The following is a 23,052-nucleotide window of genomic DNA, read 5'->3' on the forward strand; positions in this document are numbered from 1 at the left end:
TATTTCTGACCATCGTGGCATATTAATAACTGGACAGACTCCTAACGACTGACATAAAATAGGGTGTAAAAATATCTTATTTATTAAATCTTGAAAATACAAAATTCTAATATATATAATCAGTCCTTGAGATGTATTCAATAAGCAAAGAGCAGGCGAATACTACTCTATTATTTGACATATTGCGGGTAGATCACGTGTCTATTCCAGGTTATGAGTATGTCATTGACCACTAGGGAGAGCGTGATTAGTTTTTTTGAAAAATCCAAATTGTCCAAAAATTTGTTGGCCTTCATTTTGGAGACTGCCGACAAAGACCAAGACGAGGGCGACTAATAAAGCGGAATTTGTGGTGCACACACATGGTAGTGCTCTTCATTCATGGATATTCTGTCGACCCATCGAATGCACTAATTATTCATAAATATGCCAATGAACTATTTTCGAATTCAATTGACTTATCCAACCATTCTTCTGTGAACAAAGAACAGGACACTTCTAACAGTTTTATACTACACTTTTTTAAACATACTTTATTTTATAGAAATGAAACCTCTGGGTCAGTCTTCGGACGACAGCGTTTCCAATCGACCCTCCGGGATATCTTCACATATGTCCAGTTTGGGCGGGAAAGGCTGGAAGGAATACATGGAGGACTATTTTCGATCCCCAGAGGGTGTTGCCACAGACGAAAAACTCAAAAAACTTTCAAAAATTTTAGCCCAAGTGGAGTTTGAAAGGATTTATTTGAGCAATAAACTAAAGAAATATAAACTGTTTGAGTAATTAGCATTTCTTGTGTTCTAATACAGGAAGATAATGAGACGTAGAAATACTCGACATAGTCAGATTAGTGTAAAGTCAGAGTTTTAAGAACAGATCAAAAAACTTAGTAAATTAACTTGGAATCAACTGCGTTGAGCAAAAATAATTTCATAACCATTTTTTCTAGAAAATCAGAGAAATGAATTTATTAACGAATCCTGGTTTGTATTCTTTTAATGCACTAAATTAGAATTTCATGGTGGCTTAACATTTATGAAAATCATTTTATCATAACGAATTTTAGTAAATGATTGTTTACAGTTCGACTTGTTTTAACAATCGCCGTTTTGTCCAGTATCATTAATTTTTTATTTACGGAAAGATTCTCGAGGCGTTCTTTGTAAAAACAGCAAAGGTATTTTTATCAATAATTACTTTATTTAAAGGGAACCCAGGACTTGATTCCTTCTCAAATGATCATCAGAGAACAAATCCTCAACAAAATTGTTTCCGTCTTTAAAAGGCACGGAGCCGAAAGCATCGACACGCCTGTTTTGAACGAAAAAGTATTCAAATCACCTGTTAAAATGTTTACGAATATTGATAGGCAAATATGGCGAGGACTCAAAGTTAATTTACGATATGATGGACCAGGGAGGAGAACTATTGTCTCTACGCTATGATTTGACAGTATTTAATTGATAAAAATATCAATGTCCCTTTTGCTTGATATTTGGCTTCAAGAAAAATTCAGAACATGAAGAGATATCACATGGGAAAGTGTACAGGAGAGATAATCCTGCAATTGCTCGTGGACGGTTTAGGGAATTTATGCAATGTGTAAGTTATGTGTAAAATCTATCCTTTTAAGGATTTTGACATTGCTGGGGATTATTCTAATATGCCCTGATGCGGAAGAAGTATTGAGAATTATTTACGAGATTTTCAAGTCCTTGGGTTTATCCGATTTTCGGATTAAGGTAACGAATATGTCTATTTGGGTTTTTATATTTTTCTGTGTATTAAACAATTTTTTATTGTTGATATAAAACAAAATTAATGGTAAAATTTCAGCATTATGCGAATTAATATTTTTAATACTGATATTTGCAACTGATTATATGATTTATAGATAAACAGCAGAAAACTGTTGGATGGACTATTAGAGTCGTTGAATTCTCCTTCGGATAAATTCACTACAATTTGTTCGTCTGTCGATAAATTAGATAAAGTGACGTTATTTTAATAATTATTAAGGTCCCGTGAGTGAAGTTGAAGCTGAGTTGCTCCAGGTTAAAAAAATAGACAAATTCGTAGTGGAAAACTTGAAAAAATACGTTCAACTCAATGGTTTGTTTATAAGATGATTTAATAATTTATTGCAACGTCTAATTAAACTAGGAGGAAAGGAGTTGATTGCACAACTAATGATGGATAATAATCTCATAAACAACGCAACTGCTCGAGTTGCTCTCGATGAAATGAACATTCTATTTGATTATTGTGAGTCTTTTGGAATAGCCGAAAAGGTATAATGCATAAAAAATATTTAAAAATAGTTAAATTTTGATTTGAGTCTTGCTCGAGGATTGGATTACTACACGGGGCTGATTTTTGAAGTTCAATTTTTGGGTTTGAGTTTTTGGATGACGTAATTTTTCACAGACAGTAGAGACGAGTTTTCGGTAGAGCTGGAGGTGGACGTTATGACAATTTAGTCAACATGTTTCAAGAGAATGATACCAAGATTCCATGTGTTGGTTTTTCTGTTGGAGTCGAACGTCTCTTCGCATTTCGTGAAAACAAATCAAAAGTTTGTGTTTAGTTGTAGTGTTTTTTTAGCAAGACAGTTATGTTTTGAAACAAATTGTACTGATTATTTGTGATCACAATCCCAGTAAGACAGATTCAGAAGGCCAAAATCGAATGATTTTAGAAAGGATTATATTATGCCGCGATTTATTTGACGCATGAATTAACGTATTTGTGATTTTTTATTTTTATAGACTGAGTTTTGTTATAAAACAAATACGAATTTTGAGGGGCAAAAAATTATCAGTCAGGAAAAGCAGGTCAAGCTGGCAGTGATCCTTGGGGAGGATGAGATTGTCAATGATGCGGTTATTATTCAACGGGTAGATACGAGGAATGAGATAATTGTCCCGCGATGTAAACTTATCCTAAAATTGAAGGAGATGTTGGCATGTGAGAATAAAAATAACGTCGATGTGCAAAATGGAAACTAATTTTTCCCTTTCTATTCTTTAAATAAATGGCTTCATTTTGTTTATTTTTAAAAATATAATTGTAAAGTTTACCGAAGATATGCGTGCGATCATCTCGAGTGAATTTAATAGATGGAAATAATATTGTAAAGTTTATTTTTTAATTATAACGATCAAATGATTAAATTTTTGACATTGCGCTGACAAATGAATAATTAATACTGTATTAAGGAGAAAGGATTAACTAAAACCTTAGTTCAAATTTCTTACTTAAAGAGCTTTTTTACCTCAACTTGTCTCAGGCATTCTTAGGAGGTGATCCCGATCTTGATTTTGTCTATAAGCATGATTTTGATTTTCATTTTGTCGAGTACGAAGATGTTCGCTTTGTTATTCCCGATTTTCGTATTTTATTTATTGTTGTGTCAACACGAATCTCACATAGTTATTTGCATCACTGATTCAACAGAGTGAGTTGTTAGCCTTTTGGATTTCTTAATTCCATATTTTCTGCTTAAATGCAGATGTATACACTTCACTACCTTGTTGTGTCTCCTTAAGTAGTCACTATTTAGCATTCGACCATACCTCGTTGCTTAGTGATCAACTGTTTGCCTAGGTGAGTTACAGTGAGTACACAATAGATTACTTCATGTATGAAATATAGAACCCTTGCGGTTCTGGATGAGTTATTTTCTTGCGACAACCAATTTGTTTTGCTTTGTGCTCATTTTCCAGTTGTTAACATGAAGCCCAATCTTGTTTTTATTTTAGTTTATTTTATTGAACCAGAAAACCAGAAAAGCCCAATCTTGTTGAATCCAAGTAAAAAAACTAAATGTATTTGATTAAATTAACACAAATTTTATACTTCTTTGGATGGATATACTGTTAACCACTTTTTTGTTAATCTAAATTTTTTAATGCTGCCAGGTTATTTAAAGTCAATTGAACCAAATTAGCATCGAAAATTTCTCAGTTCTGTAAAGAAACATCTCAATTGTATACATAATTACAATCTCATGCATTAATTTGTTCATTAAAAATAATATTAATAGTATTAAAAAATCGAAGTATTTATTTTTCACCGCACATTCCTCGACTACGGAGTGATCAGTCCTCTATGAGACGAGAAGATTCCGGTCATTCTATTAAGAAATTTTGATATCGAAGGAATCACGTTTCTAGCGGCTATCTTAAACTACACGATCAACAATAATGTAATTCTTTCACTATGAAAATAAGGCCGATACCGAAACCTGGAAGACTAAGAGACGATCCGGCATCTTTAAGGCCGGTTTCCCTGTTATGCTTCTTGTCAAAAATGCTGGGAAGGATGGTTCTTGAAAGAATAGAAGAGTATTTACTCAAAAGGTCTATTCAACATGGATTCAAGAAGGCAAGGTTCACGACTTCATACTTACAGTCATTGACGGAATTCATTTGTACCGGTTTTGCAAGCAAACTGAGACACCAAAAGACCGTGTTTTGCTCCTTAGACAAACCTTAGACTCTGTCTCGAAAAAGCTCCTATCAAAAAGATATTCCAAGCTGAATTTTCCCGAAACCTAAACTATAGATCACCAATCTCCTAAATGGACGAAGGGGAAGGGTGTGCCTCGGAGGCCTGAAATCCAAGTCTCGACTCCTGGCCAACGGAGTACTCCAGGGATCCCCCTTATCCCCGGCCCTTTCAACCTTTTTCTGGAAGATCTCCCTCCCTAATAATGATGTTGTCCTTTCATATGCGGATTGGTCTCACAGGACATCCAGAAGGACTCTGAAAGGCTCCAGGTTAACGTGGATAGACTCAACCTATGGCTAACTAACAACCGACTCGTGGTAAACGGGGCCAGGTCCTTTCACATCTTTTCATATCTGATTGGGAAGTGTTTCAGCCAACTTGAACAATGTGTTCGCACCCTTCTACAGAAGTCAGACGGTTCTACGAATAACCTTCGAAATGCACCTCTGCTTCTCCCCCTTCTTCTTCGTAAATGTGAGAAAAAATTGAACATTTTCAGAACCCTATCCGGTTTATGGAAAAACAGTTCCCACCAGGTATTGGCAAATACTTAACCATCAATACTTTGAACCGTCTATTTCATACGCCTACGGATCGTGGGGTCCGCGGTTATCGTGGTCCAACAAGAGGCAAATGGAACAAAGGGCCCACAGATTAACCGAACATTGGTTGCACGATAACAATCCCCTCTGGAGGACCTGATCAAGCAGAACTTCAGTCTGTTTGCAAATGCCGATGCGATCTTGTGTGGGCTCGTTGAAAGATCACAGAGCGAGGTCCCTGGTTGAGTGCATCTGAATCACGTGACGTTTTTTAGGTTTTTACCGTGGTCTTGGTGTTTTAATAATAATTAAATCTTAACTTACATTTTAAATATGAGAAACTAAAGTTAAGACAGTACTAAGATGCTCTCTTGGTTCCTTGAGTAACATTTCTTTTCAAGTTAAATCAAAGCTCACTCCAAGCATAAGTTAACAAAAAACTCATTTCAAAAAAATCAAATTTCATTAGTTATTAGCAAACGAAATAATCAGAGAATTAGCACAATTTGTACCATACTTAGAGTCACAGTATACGCTTTTTCTTATAAGTATTTAATTTTTTTAATTACTGAATGATATAAGTAAAAAGATAGTTAAACTAATTAATGGCCTCACGAGACACCCGGCTAGCCTCGCGAATGGCGAAGCCGTTCCCTCGGATCACAGCAATCGACAGACGTTCCAGGAGCCAAGATGACTCGTCCTTGAAATCCATCGATGAAGCGAGCGAAGGAAGCGAAGTGTCTTTGGGCCGAAGACCCCGGAAGACTCCAAGGCGATTGGAGTAAAGAACAGCGAGTTGGAAAGGTGACCGTACTTGAGAATCTTTCGATCCTAGGCCTGCCTCGAAGCGACTCTCTGTATGATCGAGTTGAGTTCACTCAGACGGCAGGCGAGGGGCTGCAAACCGACTCAACAGTTTCCATAGCGGCATTAAACTAAATATTAGTAAATTTGTACCGCTGGAGCTGCGGGAAAGGAGACTGACTCTTTCCTCAACGAGGTCGGGCAGTCCATCGGGAGGAGGCTCAAAGACACGAGAGAGGGCCTCTGGTTCCGCCAGCGCATCGGCCTGGCCATTGTTCGGGGCAACGCACACTGCGTTCTTGCCGCTGGGACTTAACGTTTTTCGTTGTCCTTTATACAGTCCGACCTCGATTTGGAACAGACCTCGGGGCTGGAACACCTCAGTTTTTGGAACACTTTGTAGGATCTCTGCCTAGAATAAATAATTCTGTTTTAAATGAAAACCTCGATTTGGAACAAACACATTTGGAACATATTTTTAAAACATTGGATAGTAAAGTTCTCGACGTTTTTCAACAATTACGGCTCCAAAATATTCAAAAAAATTGGTAATTTTACTTTTTCTCACATTGTTTTAAGGTTTGAAAATTGCGGGTAAATTGAACATTACAAGCTTTAAAGCATCGAATGGTTGGTTAATGAATTTTAAAAAAAGACATGAACTCAAATTCAAAATCCTTAGCGGCGAAAAAAACTCATGTAATCGTGATGGAATTCAATCATTTTTAAAAGTTTTCCATGAAAAAATTGATCAATTTGGAAAAAATAATATCTTTAACATTGATGAAACTTGTCTTTTTATAAAAAAGACCCCAAAAAATCATTCGTACAAAAAATAAAAAAGCGTCAGGGTCTAAAATAAATAAAAAAAAATTTATTTGCTCTTTTGCTGCAGTTATTCAGGCCAAAAATTTGATCCTTTAATAATCGGGAAATTTAAAAATCCCAGATGTTTCAGAAATTTTAACCCTGAGGATTATGGTGCTATGTACTCATCTTCCAAAAATGCCTGGATGACAAGAGATATTTTTATTCAATGGCTATTCTTAGTGAATGAACGAATGAAAATGGAAAAAAAAATTTAATAATTCTTGATAACGCTTCGTGTCATGAAAATAAATCGCTCTCAAATATCGAATTGCTGTTTTTACCCAAAAATACAACTCCAATTCTTCAACCATTGGATAATGGGATAATCAAGTTGGAAAATACGGAAAGCAGCGATAATGAAGAAATTTTTTACAGTGGTATGCAAAATAAACAGACTACGGTCAAAGAAGTAGTAGCAAAAGTGAATGAATTGGAAAAATCAGTTCTAGACATAGCTCCAATTTTGTTAAATGATTTTTACTGTTTCAGACAAAATTTGTTCAGTAGTTTGAAGAAAAACTATGGTTATGAAAAAGGATCGATGACTATTTTTCAATAAATAATAATATTTAAGACTTTTTTGCATTAATTAAATTATTAAATTTATATTGATATTAATTTTTTGACAAAACCTCAGTTTTTGGAAAAACCTCAGTTTTTGGAACACTTAGTGTTCCAATTCAAGGTCGGACTGTATTGTTAATTAAAAAAAAAAGTAAATTTGTATAATTTATTTACATAAATGTACATTTAAATACACTTGATTACACTTCTTGTCAAAATTACAATTTTATAGTTAATTAACATTAATCTTGATAAATTATTGAATTTTAAATAAGAAATTAAAAAATCAATTTTTTATTGCATTAGGAGTTAATTGAGGGCCTTATGTTTTTTTTAAATATTTTATTTTTTAATTTAATATTTTTATATTTTATGAATAAAAATTGTCACGTTTTTTTATTTGTTGTTGTGATGTTGGATTCTAAACGTTGTCGAAAAATTTCCGAGGAAAATAGGATTTTTCAACACATCTGGGAAGAAAAATATTTCATTATTGAGGTCAATGGAAAGGCTCTTTGCCTAATATGCAATTCTATCATTGTAACTCTAAAAACGTATACAATCGAACGGCACTATCGTTCCCACTCTATTCTTTATGACAAATTCACTGGTGTTTCTCTGACGAAAAAACTAAAACAAATGAAAGAAGAGTATTTAAAACGATCATCCACTTTCAAAAGTGGCACATATTCGTCTAATATTAACCTGGCATCATACAAAATTAGTTACCTATTGGCTAAAAATATGAAGCCTTATTCTGATGGCGAATTAATATAAAACGGCAATCGAAATATTTGCATCGGAATGTTGTTCGCCCGCTGTTTTCGATATTGCACACAAGTTACCTCTAAATAACGATACTGTTACTAGAAGAGTCAGCGATATATCAGATAATCTGATTAACGAACTTTCACAGTATGGAATATAAGTCTATATCTACAGGTTTCCTAAGGGCTTGATTGTTCCAAAGATATTTCAGATATCGAACAATTAGTAGTGTTTGTACGGGGAGTAACATCTGACTTTCGAATATACGAAGAATTTTTTTCATTGTATTCACTTCACGGAGAAACTAAAGGAACACAGATTTTTTCTCCAATTGTGAAATTAATTGAAGATTATCAACTGGATCCAAGGAAATTAGTCTCAATTTCACCTTTATATGATTGGCAGTAAAACTGGTTTTCGTGGACTTATGAATAAATGGAGATGTGATAATAACTGGACTCCAGTATTATGGCATCATTGCATTATTCATCAGGAAAACCTAATTTCAAAAATATTAAAATGGAAAATGTCTCTGAAGTAGTGATAAAAATTGTCAATTGGATTCGGGCGAACCCTTTGAATCACCGAAAATTTAAAACATTTTTAACTGAAACCGATTCGGATTATGGCGATGTCCCTCTTTTTCAGTAGTAAGATGGTTAAGCCGTAGCTCTTGTCTCAAAAGGTTAATTTCTTTTATTTTTATATGTAGATTTTATCCACTTCTTCCTGAAATTATTTTATTCACTTAAAATAAAGTGCACAATGCATTATTGAAAGATGTGTAGCAGATTTAGCATTTTATGTGGATCTATCGGTGCATCTGTCTGCCCTAAATGTCGAACTACAAGGGGAAAATAAACTAAATTATCAAATTTATGGATATTTCAATGCATTCGTTAAGAAATTAATTTTATGGAAAGCGCAGATAGCAAATAATGATTACACATATTTTCCTTATTTGTCAGAAAATTCCGAAAGTGGCTCAACTGATAAATATCTAAAAATAATTGAAGATTTAAGTTCGCAATTTGATGCAAGATTTCAGGTTTTTAGTATTTAATTTAACCTGACAGAGCTTTAAAGAAGGTGCAAATTCAATGAGATTATTTGCATCTCCATTAATTATGAAAAGTGAGGAGGTTTCCGGCATTTACCAACTGGAATTGATTGATTTGCAAAATGATGTTGAACTGAAAAGTTTGTTCGATAGATTCAATCAAATCTATCCATTCAACCAATTCTGCATCAAGTTCAGGAAACTTAAGATTTGATACTTTTTTGAGGCTAGATTTTGTATCTTGCTATCTATGAGAAGAGAATCTTTTTTCAAAAGAATGTTAATTGTTTTTCGAGAAATTTTTTATTGAACAAAAAAGAAAATCTTTCGGCCAAATTCTGACAAGAAAATGAAGATTCTTTCTTTATAAGATAAAATTTCTATTTTCTGATTAAAATTCAGACGCGTATAATTATGAGACAAATTTTATTAATAAAATTAAAATTTATTAAAAAAATATTGAAACATAAAAGCCAATTTGAGAATTGGCTATTTTGCAGAGTTTTTTCAATTTTCCAGAGATAAATAGTTAAAAATGGCCAATTTGAGAGGGTTGAGTGTATTAACATTCTTTCTTATACTAATATTCATTCCTGTACTTAATTAAGCTCATTTCCATATTACATTCTTAATTAATCTTTCTCTATTCAAAACTATGTACTCGTGGTGTCTATATCTACAGGTTTCCTATAATGTGCAACTAATCACCTACAAAACCATTTATCCTGAGTAGCCAAAAAGGAGAGTTGGAAATGAGACGATCGACGGATTTAAATACATGACTATTTAAATAAGTGATAATTAATGAAAATACTATTCTTCTAAAAGGGTGTGGATTAAACCGAATGAATCAACGTGGATCCCCAGGTGAAACGTCTTTGGGGTCTATGGAAGAGCAGATCGCGCGTCTGCGAAGTCTTGAGCCATTTTGTTTCCCGTTTGTGGACTTTCTTGACGAAATGAGACGTGCCTGATTGGAAGCTGAAGTCTATTCTGGGTTAAACAATTTGCGTGAGCTATTTGTTTGTATGTGTAGACTCATCGGTCAGGGGAGAAAGAATGAACTGTCAGTGATTTTTTTATATTTTGTAGAGACGTGGGATTCTTTTTTTGTTCACTCTCTATTTGTTGTAATAAAAATAATATCCACATTATTTCCTCTGCAAACTGATAGGGACACTTGTGATTTGATACTTTTACACACCATTACACGCAACTTTTACTTGTGAAATTGGACAAGTGATATGAATTAAAATTTACATTTGTAACCGCGTTTTTTTTGCTACCATATATTAAATACAAAACAATACGTAGCCTGAAATGACACAACTATGCAATAATGGAATTGCCGCGATTGGAGATAGTGACTCCTCTAAGACTGATTTTATAATTGCACCATCCGTCCAATTGACTATGCCATTTTCAGTTCAATTTTGACAATGCGATATTCAATTTTGACACTTTTTGCATCAATTTTAGTAACCATGAAACTGTAAAGCGAAGAAAAATGTGCTCCAAAACAATCGTTCTTGAATTGTCCAAAAAAATTCAGTAAATTTATATAAATAGTAACTGATTCTTAGTATAGGATTGAAACAATTCTAATTTTTTGAGATTTGTGCATCCTCGGTAGTGATGACATCTTTCTTTAAAACAATGAGTCGCAAAATTCCTCCTCTATTTAAACAAAATTTGTTTTATGTTTCAAAGTCACCAAAAAAATAAATGGGAACTTTTTCTCTTTATAACTTAGTGACTTCAGACCTCTTCCGAATTTATTTCTTGAAATAAAAGTCATTTTAGCCGGGTAGAAGTGAATATGATTGACTCGTGATGTCTATATCTACACATTTCCTATAATATCCAGACTAATGAGCTACAAGACTCAAAAAAACATTTTCCGAAAATCCAACGGAAAGAAATTGTTAGTAAATATATCAATTAATGCCAGAAATATTAAAAAACAAAAAAATGCCAATTTAAACACAAAAATTAGTACAAATCCAGGCATCGACAGTTTCCCTCAACTCAGCACTCGCATGCTGTGCTTGCTAAACTAAAAATAAGGAGAATACATCAATGATATCAAACACACTGTCGACTGACAACCCTCCGTCCTTCAACTTCTTCATTGCGACCACATTTCCCTCCAAATCAAAGGCCAGGACGACACTCAAACATATTTTCCCCTCAAAACTACCTCCCGACTGAACACAACTCTTCCTCCACACACCCATCCAACACATGACTCTCCCCAATCTACAAAACACACAGAATACTCCACTTTGCACGTGGTCACCACTGTGGGACACTCCTTCACGTCCAGACGGGATCCCTCCCCCACCGGCTCCACCTCACCCTCCGCGGAAACTGAGACCAACGGGAGAATTGTGTCCGCCAAGGCTACTTTTATGGCCAGGGATGTGACGTCATATATATTCCCGCCAGATTCCAATAACTGAGGTGAGGTTAACCACCGTGAATATAACCAAAATGTCAATATGGAGTAACCAGCATATTTTTGACGGAATTATGCAGAGGGAAGGATTATGGTGGTAATTCGAAAACGCGGAGTTAATGAAGCCCACGACTTCCGCTGACATTTGGCTGGAAAAATCATTATCGTTTTCGGAAAAGACATTTTTTGAACTAAATAAAATTTATATTATAATATAATTATATTTAATTTAATTAATATTTTTTAAATTAAATAAATTACCATTCAAAATTAAATTCAATTCTCCCTGATGTGGGTGTCGATTGGTTTGGAGTAGAAAGCTCGCATTTTACCCCAACAATGACCTCAGTATTACCCTGAGTGATTACCACGATGGAAATACCTGTCTAACACGAGCTGATCCATTAGCATTGACAAGTATTCCACTCTCAATGCCTATTTCTCTTAAAGAACGGCAGTCTCTACCATCAATTCGCACATTGTTCTAAAAATTGGTATATTTTGATATACCTTTATTCCTTCTAATATAAACTGCTTTTCTAAATAACTTAACATGTCCCACAACAGCAATTATTATTAATAATTTATTTAATAATAATATTAAAAAATAATAATAAAATAATTAATTATTTAAAAACAAATCAATCAGACCAAACCCCCTCAGACTCATTATCAGAACAATTAATAGACACCCTTCTCTTTTCCAAAGCAGTGTTGAGAGCAGATATCATTCCACAGGCAGGCTGTACCCCCCTCTTATCCCCCACAGGATTGAGTTTAACCCCCCCAGCCCGAATAGCCTCCATTAACACACTCCTCTTGCCCTCCTCAGCCGGAGACTTGCCTTGGCCGTTTTTGTCGACTTTGGGAGGGTTTCGGCTGGTTTTTGATACTTTTATGCTCAATTCGGCCATCAATCCTTCAAAGGAGACCTTTCGGGGAGATATAGGCGAGATATTCTCGTCTTTTTTGGCATTTTGGACTACCTGAGGGAAATCCTCGGGGATTTTCCGGTCAGAAAAAACCGCGTTTTTTTGTTCCACGGTCATTTCACGGTTTTTATTGCTCATAAATGTCCTCATAATCTAAAATATATTAAAACTAGTTAATATATACATAATTTATATCATCAGAATCTTCTAGATTACGAATTATTGATTTTCTGAGTGATATTTTGACAGAGGAGTCCAGAATTTGAAATTTCTGGGGCTTTTCGCACGTGTTGAGTGCTTCTTTTAAGGGTTCTGGAATTTTCTCGAACGGATTTGGCGGGCTTTTAAAATTGATGTTCATTTTAGTCCATTTAGGACTGAAATTGTGGATTTTTTGTGTTAAATTTTGTTGTTTATTGCCAAGTGAGTTTGTGATGTTTGATATTTCAGTAATTTCGAGTGATATTTTAGTGAATATGTCACGAGAGCGTGAGGATAGGTCACTGATTTGTCTCATTAGGTTGACAAATGCACATCCCGTCATGAAATTGAATGAATTTTGGGCAGATTCGGGGACCTCAGGGTCATATAGCTGCGCATTCTTGATTGTATTTATGTTTAAAGGCATGCCACACGTGAAATAATCAGAATATAAATAAATTTAAATATTTATAAAAACTAAATTATTATTAAATTAAATATAAATGTATATTTAATATATAAAAATTTGAATAATTTTATTCTTTTTATATTAAAATCATTTTATATTATAATAAATTTTTAATTTAAATTAATTATAAATATAGTTATATTAATTCGCGTAATAATTATAATAACATAAATAATAAAATATTAAATATATTCAAATATATTTGCTGTGGTGTAAATGGATACCCCACCTATCAATCCTCATGTTAGTCTAGAAGTCTCGCTAGAATGTGACGTACAAGAAATACTGCCAGAAGGAGAGGAAATATATATTAAGTTAATTCAAAATATTATTTCCCAGACCATCCACATTCGCCGAAAAAGTAGGGACACAAAACATTCAAATAATCAACCAAAAAATTAAGGAAAACAACAAAACTATTCCAAACACAACTCATCTGTCCAGAATAAACCAAAATTTAAAGTAAAACACAAAATAAACTAATTTCAGACTCGCCTACCAAGAAGTTGTCGTCCTCGGCGATTTGCTCAAAATATCCTCCATAAAAAACGATAAATATATCACACTTCAAAAAAGTCATAATTTTCCCGCCAATACTTCAAATGGCGGCATATCCTTTGATCTTCAAAGCAGAAAATTTGTATGAAAATGAATATCATTTTTAGGCTTTAAGTCGGGCATATAATGCCCTAATTGACGGTGCAGAAAAACTCGAGCGTGAAAGATTCGGCAAAGATCAAAGCAAGCGAAGTTGCCTTGATGTTAGCCGCGAAATTCTGAGGCTGAGGACCCTCTGGCATTTGAAAAGGACCCCCAGTGGGATTACAGGAGAATTAGACATTAATCCACAAGGTTATTTATTATTATATTAAATATAAAAAATATATTTAAATTAATTATTTTAAATAAATTGTTTAGTGTCAAATGATTCTTGTGGTGCCACTACATTTAGTTTAATCTGCGACGAAAACGGTGTGTTTACAGTGTCCCTTCCAGACGAACTAAAGTGGCCATTATCCCTTAAACTCTCCTCCACAAAAACGTGTTTCAACATTGATCTTGTGGGTGATTATACAACAAGAACAAACCCTGCTTCAATAATCCTCCAAAGAGCTCAGAATACTATAATTGTTCAAAAACTATTCCAAACTGTATTTTTGACTATTCAAATATACTAGTTGTGTCTGGAACATGTTGTTTGTGATACTGCAAGAGTGTTTGGAGATCGGATTGTACTCGATATGGCTAATCTAGTATATTCATTACCAGTAGTTGATTCTCTGTAGTCTGTGTTGGACAGTCCTCTATTTACTGCTACATTTGAATACATACTTTATTACATATATGTGACCCATATGACAAGTATTGTTTAATATTTTATTATTAATTAATTAAATAATATTTTAATTAGAATTTAAATCAAAAATTAATCTTTTGAATAAAGTGATTATTCTTTTAAAGAACTGCAATTTGAGACATTGGTTTGACTGATTTGTTATTTCAGCCTAATTGAGTGTCTAAAGTCCACAAAATTGACTGATGGAGTCAAAACAAAGGCTGTGGAGGACTCCTCTCAGTCCTTTGACTTCATTCGAATGCAGATTGTCATGAAATTGGCCAATGTCCCATTCCAGTGAGAATTTGTGGGGATTTTGTGGTAGAAACAAGTTTTTTGTCAAGATTTGTGAAGGGAAAATACGAGTAGTCACCAGCAGGCATAAAATGGTGGATAATTTGACTCAAATTGGCCATATTTTGCACAGAGAAGTAATTTTTTGTTGATTTTTGTAGGCAATGTTATTCAAGTGTGATATTGTTGCATTATTTGCTGCCAAATTTGGATTTATTGAATGCAGTCCACGTGTGTTAGAAAATTGGTCAGGTGAGACAATTTCAAAGGACGAGGCTGTATGTGTATTCCATAGGAAATTAGTGTAGTGTGTGATTAAGGAGTGTAGGTGTGTGGTGGTGGTTGTGTCCCCCAACGAGGATGTCCGTGTGTTGAGGACAAGGTGGCCTTTGGTTGAGAAAAATGTGCCCGAATTGTCAGCACGTGACTTTGTGTCCACATTGGAAGCTGTCTTTTATTTGGAATGATATATATTGATCTGTAGAGTTGTTAAATTGGATTAATTAATAGTATAAGTATATATGTAGACAATGCGGACTAATTAGGAAGCCAAATGGAGATGTTAGACCAAGCAGTAAATTCAAATAAATCACAAAAATAGAAATTTAAATCAAAATGGGGAATAAAAAACCGTGGATTAAACTCATTAAAAATGTACCCAGTTAGTTTAAGTTGGCTGAAAACATTTGTAATCAACACGTCAGGAAAGTTGTACTTTTATTGGCTGTCACTCATGTTTTTGGTGGTGTTGTACAACACACTCATTCTGACAGCCAGATGGTCATTCTGGCGACTGCAGGAGGACTTTTCAGTGGCTTGGACTGTGTTGGATGTGTTTTCAGATGTGGTTTATGTGATTGACATATTCCTCAAGTCCAGGGAAGGTGAGAGTTGTCCGCAATGTAGGCTTCCTTGAACAGGGAATTGTGGTGACTGACATTACAAAGTTGGGACAAAAATATAGGGCGACTTTTCAGTTTAAATTGGACATTATTTCAGTCATCCCTCTGGACTATCTCTACTTCACAAACCGAGGACTATTCGATAATTATTTCCCCGAAATGCGAGCAAATAGAATTCTAAAAATATATGTAATCGTCAAATATTTCAACTTGGTGGAAAACAAAACCAAATTTCCTAACATTTTCCGAGTAATCGAACTAGTGGCTTACATCTTGATTATAATCCACTGGAATGCCTGTGTGTATTTCTCAGTCAGCAATTCGATTGGATTCTGTTCTGACCGATGGGTGTACGACATGTGTGGGTCAGGGAAGGACCAGTTGATATATATGTATATATACAGCTTCTATTGGTCTACTCTCACTTTGACTACAATTGGAGAAGTCCCTCGACCTGTCACTAATTTTGAACATTTTTTTGTAGTCCTCGACTTTTTAATCGGGGTCCTCATCTTCGCAACCATCGTGGGGAATATTGGGAGTATGGTCACCAACATTAACTCTTCGAGGATCGAGTTCCAACAGAGTATGGACGGGGTTAAACAGTACATGGAATTACGCCATGTTGACAAATCACTGCAAATTAAGATCCTCAAATGGTTCAACTATCTTTCCGCAAATAAACAGTCTCTTAATGATGACAAGGCTCTCGATATTCTCCCAAGCAGACTCAGGGCTGAGATTGCTCTTAATCTTCATTTTGAGACACTCAAACAAGTCAAATTATTCAAAAATGTCGAGGCTGGTCTTCTCATGGAAGTTGTTCTTAAACTCCGACTTCAAGTCTTCAATCCCGACGACTATATCTGCAGAAAGGGGGACATTGGGCGGGAAATGTATATTGTCAAAAAAGGGATCCTCAACGTCGTCTCCGAGGACGGGAACACAATTTTTGCCACCCTCAAGGAAGGTGCTATTTTTGGGGAACTGAGCATTATGAATATTCCTGGGAATAAGACTGGGAATAAGCGGAGTGCTAGTATCCGCAGTTTTGGGTACAGTGATCTGTTTGTGCTACAGAAGGATGACTTGTGGGATGTCCTTAAGGAATATCCCGAGGCTGAAAAAACTTTCATAGCCACGGGGGAAGAGATTCTTAGAAAGGATGGTCTTTTGGACGAGGAATTGGCCGAACAGGCCAAAATTGATAGAGAAAATGAAAAATTGCAAATTTTGGCTTTGTCGAGTAAAGTTGATAAATTGGAGAGGACTCTTGTCTCCTTTATTGGGACATTTGAATCACGACAAATTCAACTAAAAAATAGATTGGATTTGCTTGAGGGTCGAATAAATATATAATTCTATTTTAATGTCATTTTTTAAATACATTTTTGAATAACAATTTTTCTTTTGTTGAATTAATAAGTTTTTTCGAACTAAATAATTTGTTATTTCTATCAATGTTAATAATTTATAAAATATATTTTAAACATATTTTTTAAATATTTTTAAATATATCACGTTGCGTGAATTCACGTGCAACGTCGGTACCCCTCAGGGAGACGCCCTCTCGCCGTTGCTATTCGTGATCTATCTGGAGACGGCACTACGAGACCTTCGAAAATTCTATGCTGGCAATATCGTCGAAATTGTATATGCAGATGACGTCGACTTCGTGTCAGACGACAAATCGGCCTTACTTCGACTCCTTGAAGTGGCACCTGCTGAGCTGAACAGATGGTTCCTTAAAATGAACGTTGGAAAAACCGACATCGTTGAAATCATGAGGATGGAGAGCAGCTCAAGTGAAGCCTGGCGCAAAACGAACAAACTCGGTTCTCTACTTGGGGACGGCCATGATATTGTCAGAAGAAAGGCTCTCGCTTGGGCCACGATGAACAAGATAAAGAAAGAGTGGATCGGCAAACGACGACTCTGTACGTCACTTCGTCTGAGGATGTATGAAGCCTTTGTCAAACCAATCCTGACATATAATTCGGCGACCTGGGGAATGTCTAGTACTGAACAACGTGGACTCGATTCTTTTCACCGCAGGCAACTTAGATCCCTACTGGGATTGAACTGGCCTATAAGAATCAACCAGGAATCGCTATACAATAGATGCAGAACTGGCCCTCTGAGTGTGGAAATCGTTAATATGCGGTGGAGGTTATTTGGCCATATTCTACGAATGGACATGCTTGCCCCAGCTAACATAGCAATGGAGGGCTACTTCCTGAAAGAGGGATCGAGCTTCCGTGGACGTCCACGTGTTACGCTGCCGGAAACACTTGACGGAGACCTGAAATGTGTGAAGAAAAGGCTAAGGAGTGGTGAGGATCTGGACGAGCTGAGGAAACTCGCTCACGACAGAGGAGGTTGGAGGAGGCTGGTTCAAAGGATTGTTTTTAATGCTGCACGAGTAAAATTATAACTAATATGATTCTACGTATGTTGCAAATAATAATAATAATTTATGATAAGAAAGCAGATTCTATTTGGCTTGTTTCTTGGCCAGTTTGTGTCTTTAGCCATATTCGGGACCTCAATAACAAGCGAATATTTGCAAGAAAAAAATTTTAATGTTCCTTTAAGTAACATATTTATTAAAAATTGTCTTTCTAGCTCAAAATGTTTTCTTTTATTTGATCATATCAATTTTTACATGTTCATACAGTCTCTACAAAAAGTTAAATTCAAAAATTTGGATTGTTTTTAAGTAAGTTTGGTCTCAAACCCTAAGAGAAAATTGGATAGCTTTTTTACTAGTTTCAGTAACAGACGTCGAAGGCAATTATTTGGTAGTGAAAGCCTACAGTAATGCAAATATAACAAACATCCAAGTTAACTTATTTCTATATTCTAGTTAATGGATTCACTTATCATTGTCACTGTGTTTATAATCTGTTCTACATTACTCAAAGTTAAATATAAAATTGTGCATGGAATATGTATAATTGCTGTCCTTTTTGGTTCGAGTTGTCTTGTTGTTGGGGACATTTTATTATATGGATATTCAGGTTTTTTGGTACAAAAATATTTTTTAGGTTTTAAATCTATTTCTGGACTTGTTTTTGCTTTTTTTGGTTTTGTTAGTTATGGTATTTCTAATGTCATCCAAGAATATATTGTCAAGACTACTAATACGCTACAATTCATGACAATTTTTAGCACATTTGGGTTACTTATAACAGCCGCACAAATGTAGTATATATATCTAATGCCAGGGGTATTTTAGAGTATGAAACACTTAAAAAAGTGCCCTTCAATGGATATATTGGAGGGGCGATTGTCGGATATACCAGTTGTATGATCTTTATATATTCTCTTGTACCTTACGTAATGAAATACAGCGGAGCTTTGATGTTAAATATAGGTGTATTGTCGTCGGATATATTTACGCATATCTATGGGTATATACGACTTCATTATAAAGTATGTATAGGATTAATTTTTAGTTTCATTATTTACATGTTTTTGCGTTTTTTGTTGTGACGTTTGGAGGTGCGACTTATGCTTTTTATGAACCCGCATCCGAACCTGATTATACACTTTTTAAAAAAATAACAACAGTGAAACAAAAAGAGAACATAAATGAAATTGATCTTATTTAAAAAATATATTTTTATGCTAAGCAAAAGTACATATCTTAGGAATTTTTAAGTTACAAGTCCATTTTATGTTGTCTAACTTGGACCCACACACAAGAAAAAGAAAAACAAGTAAAGATAATTTCCCAGCCCTACCTACGATTAGTTAAAAAATTAACTCTTTGCTTAAAATAAAGTGTGTATCCTGCCAGTGGGGAGTTATAGAATACTCTGGCTCTGCGGAAAAGGCTATATTATTATAGTTCCATCCCATGTTAATATAATACGTACTATTTTCACTCATTTAGGATAAATTAATTCCAACTCTTTCAAAAAGATTCAAAGAATAATATCCCGAGCGGATCCCTCCGTAGTTCCAACTATTAACAATTCCAACTAACATTTCGAGGATAATATTTGGATACATTAGCAAATGGCTTCCAAAAAACAAATTCGTTGTGGTCCGAGATAGAATGAACAAGAATTAACGAAATTTAAAAGAATTAACAAAAGGACGCCACCGGGAGTGGAGCTTGCGGATCAATAGAATATTTTTCTACATTTTCTACACTAAACAATTATAAAATTTATATTTTTAAAAAGAATGATTCAATAATCGAAGAAATTAAACAAAATTTTGAAAAATTCTGAAGAAATACTTACTTTTCAAGCTGACCAAAAAAAGAAGAAAATTTACTTGCCCAAGTCTCATCCATTCGACAGAGATTATTTCTCAGAATGGCTTATAGAATTGAACAAAAAATGATTTTGCAAAAAAATTCTAATTTTATTTGATAATGCTACTGTACACTTACATGATTTTGAGTTTAGTAACATCGAACTCTTTTTTTCCTCGAAATACAACATTGAATTTATACTTATGATGGCAACGTAGATCACAAAAAAAGTTACGGAAAAGTAGAATAAATTTACTCTATTGAATTGCTTGATATTCATAAATCAAGCTTGGTTAGAAGTATCGTAATTGACAATTACAAATTGTTTCAAAAAAGCATTTGAAAATGCGTTAATATAGAACCTGACAGAAATAGAGGAAATAGATGATAAAAATTTTTTGAATCATGATCAAATTGACGACGAAAACTTTATACAAAACTTTTGAAAAAACTAAAACAGCAAGACCAAAGTTAGAGAAGAAGATGAAAAAATTTATATTCCGATACTATATGAAGCTAGTGAATATGCGAAGGCGCATGAATTGTGGTTTCTTGAAAATGATTATGAACTAAGAGGAAAAGTATACGAAATACAAAACATTAAAAAAACTAATCATTCTCAAAAAATCACCGATTACATGATTAATTTGATTCCATGTTCTATTTTTTTGTTTACGGAAGTCATTAATCCGGATAATTATGTTATAATAGTACGCTGGAACTCTTTTTTGATCGCGTCAGCCTCTCGTCCAGTAAAGAATCAGCCTTTTTAATTCACTAAATTAATTAATTAATCGCTACCTACAAAACCTTTATTCATTAAAATTATGTTAATTCCAGGCCATTAATGTTAATTTAATTGGACAAACTCATCATTTGATTCTATTCTCCCGTTATAAGTGCATAGAATGTCTGGATTTGAAATTCAAAAATTTCTTTTTACCAAAAATGTTGAAAACTCGAAATCTAATCGAAAAAATCAAATTTTTAATGAATATTACAATTTTTTACAGAAAATGGAGGAAATAAAAACAAAACTAACTAAAGATACTCTAAGAGAATATCGATGGCTACTTCGTTATGACGTATTATAAATTTCAGAAATTAAAAGATTGATTGTGCCTATTAAAAGCACAAATGATACAATTAAATATTATTCTTATATTGAACAAAACTTCAAAATTTTGCACGAATGCCATTCATCATTGGGTCATCGAGGTCAAAATAGAATGATGTATGAGATTAAACAAAAATATAACTAAAGAAATGGTTATGATTTATTTGAATTTATGCGAAATATGGCAGAAAAAAAGCGAAAATCCCTTAAAAAAGAATTGTAGTTAGACCTATTCAAAATGAACAATTTAATTCAAAATGTCAAGTCGATTTAATTGATATGAAAACTCTACCCGGTGGAGAATTTAAGTTCATTATGGTTTACCAGGATCATTTAACAAAATTTTTTCAACTAGGAGCATTAAAATCCAAAAAAGCTCAAAAAAGAGCTTCTAATTTATTGGATTTACTTACAAAATTCGGTGTTCCTGATATAGAGTGTACAAAAATAAAAACTGAACATGCTTTTTCTTATAAATTTACAATGGGACAGTTGTTTTGAAAAACATATATTTATGCACTTTTCATGAAATCGAAAATTCAAAACCAAAAAAACTGAACAAATTTAATTTACCTAAATATATCAAGGAAAAGATTTTATTTTTTTTAATTTTTCAAATTTAATCATTTGTAATCTCGATACATGTTTAGTCATACAACATCTGAAGAAAAAGGCATAATAATTTTGAATTTATAAATTGCAGCATATAGATTGCTTGTGATGTTATTTCATCTTGTCCAAACAATTGCTTTTTATTCTTCTCAACAATCCTATTCTATCAATTATTCGTTCTGTTCTTATTCCTTCGTATGGAGGTCTCTCATCCCACTCTTAATCCCGTTTCCCCCTGCTCAATCTGCAACATGATTAACAAAAGAAAGAAGGGCCGTCCCTGTTCATCGTGTTCTCTGTTCTTTCATCTTTCTTATGTCTCCCTTTCTCGCTGCACTTCGGAACGTATTCCATCTTGGGTAAATTTGGAAAAACATACAGTGAAATACAAGATATCGCCAAAAGATTGCTCGGCACGATATCGAAAATAATCAGAAGCTATTTAAACGACTGCTCGACGGACAAAAAACCCGGGTCTGGTTGACCATCGTTGCTTAATCGCTAAAAAATATTTCAAAGGAATGAGGTTCGAAAAGTGAATGTCCATTTCAACTGTGTTAAATATGCCAAAACTTTTACCAAAAAACAAGAAAATCAGTAACAGCTCAGACAATAAAAAATACAATAAAAAATTGGTCTGAATGCTTATCCGCCCACAAAAAGGCCACTTCTTACCAAAAGCAACTATTTGTGGTCCTCAGAAGTGGTTTTTGATGACCTCCGGAGTATCCGTATAATAAAATGTTTGTATCATCCAATAGACCACATAAAATGTCTAAACCTACCTACCAACTCTAACTAAGGATACACGACACGTCATCTCAAGATGTGAGGCCTACTAGTCCAGAAATCAATATGCGAGTTCTCCACATGTATGTAACCAATCTAGGAAGACGTATCATGAATCCTTAGTTTAAGATGGTAGGAAGACTGTAGAAAAAAAGTCGAACAAGTTAATATAGTCGACAATCAGCCTAACTTGTCCACAGACGTGGAAACGAGTAAAGTGATTGGACCAAATGGAAAAGGAATTTTTTCGGTAATTTGGAAGCTCATTGGAAAGGAGACCATATTGTTTACTGTTTAATAAATCATTATCAAATGATGTCATGAAAACGTCCAAATTATTGAATCATATTACAGTCCGACCTCTAATTGGGGCGCACCTCCAGGGGTGGGGCACCTCTTTTTTTGGGGAAAACTCTGTTTTGGGGCATTATAAATTTTTTTAACCAAATTATAAAAAATCAATTAATTTTAACATCTCTATTTGGGGCATTGATTTTTTATTAAATAAAATTAATTATACCAATTTAAAAAATAAATATTTTAAGACAC

The 23,052-nt window shown here is 34.2% G+C and overlaps 2 protein-coding genes, 1 long non-coding RNA gene and 1 pseudogene across 3 annotated transcripts; 3 read left to right on the forward strand and 1 right to left on the reverse strand.

The window, feature by feature from the left end:
* The first annotated feature begins 1,147 nt into the window (after positions 1 to 1,147).
* LOC115231898 lies at positions 1,148 to 2,011 on the forward strand (annotated as a pseudogene).
* A 9,479-nt stretch (positions 2,012 to 11,490) lies between these two features.
* Positions 11,491 to 11,943, reverse strand: LOC115231899. Its single transcript, XR_003883558.1, has 3 exons — positions 11,846 to 11,943; positions 11,616 to 11,775; positions 11,491 to 11,584 (listed from the first exon to the last, which is right to left on the reverse strand). It is a non-coding gene; the product is annotated as an uncharacterized LOC115231899 (long non-coding RNA).
* Positions 11,944 to 13,402: 1,459 nt separating this feature from the next.
* On the forward strand, positions 13,403 to 17,077 carry LOC115231900 (cGMP-gated cation channel alpha-1-like). Its single transcript, XM_029801796.1, has 4 exons — positions 13,403 to 13,429; positions 14,365 to 14,439; positions 14,978 to 15,068; positions 15,696 to 17,077. The coding sequence occupies exons 1-4, from the start codon at positions 13,403 to 13,405 to the stop codon at positions 17,075 to 17,077; spliced, it is 1,575 nt and encodes a 524-aa protein (XP_029657656.1).
* Positions 17,078 to 18,194: 1,117 nt separating this feature from the next.
* LOC115231901 (solute carrier family 35 member F2-like) lies at positions 18,195 to 19,658 on the forward strand. Its single transcript, XM_029801797.1, is given in 6 exon segments — positions 18,195 to 18,312; positions 18,344 to 18,561; positions 18,643 to 18,656; positions 18,815 to 18,923; positions 18,926 to 19,153; positions 19,617 to 19,658. Coding segments are annotated over 6 exon segments (729 nt in total).
* Positions 19,659 to 23,052: the final 3,394 nt, after the last annotated feature.

This window comes from Octopus sinensis, unplaced genomic scaffold, assembly GCF_006345805.1.
Source record: "Octopus sinensis unplaced genomic scaffold, ASM634580v1 Contig18956, whole genome shotgun sequence".
Lineage (NCBI taxonomy): Eukaryota > Metazoa > Mollusca > Cephalopoda > Octopoda > Octopodidae > Octopus > Octopus sinensis.

Coding starts and splice junctions, on each gene's coding strand:
- LOC115231900 (XM_029801796.1), top strand. CDS start 13,403: ATGGATACCCCACCTATCAATCCTCAT. Junction 14,440..14,977: donor TACTCGATATGGCTAATCTA/GTATATTCATTA, acceptor TGATTTTTGTAG/GCAATGTTATTCAAGTGTGA. Junction 15,069..15,695: donor TGTGTTAGAAAATTGGTCAG/GTGAGACAATTT, acceptor CCTCAAGTCCAG/GGAAGGTGAGAGTTGTCCGC.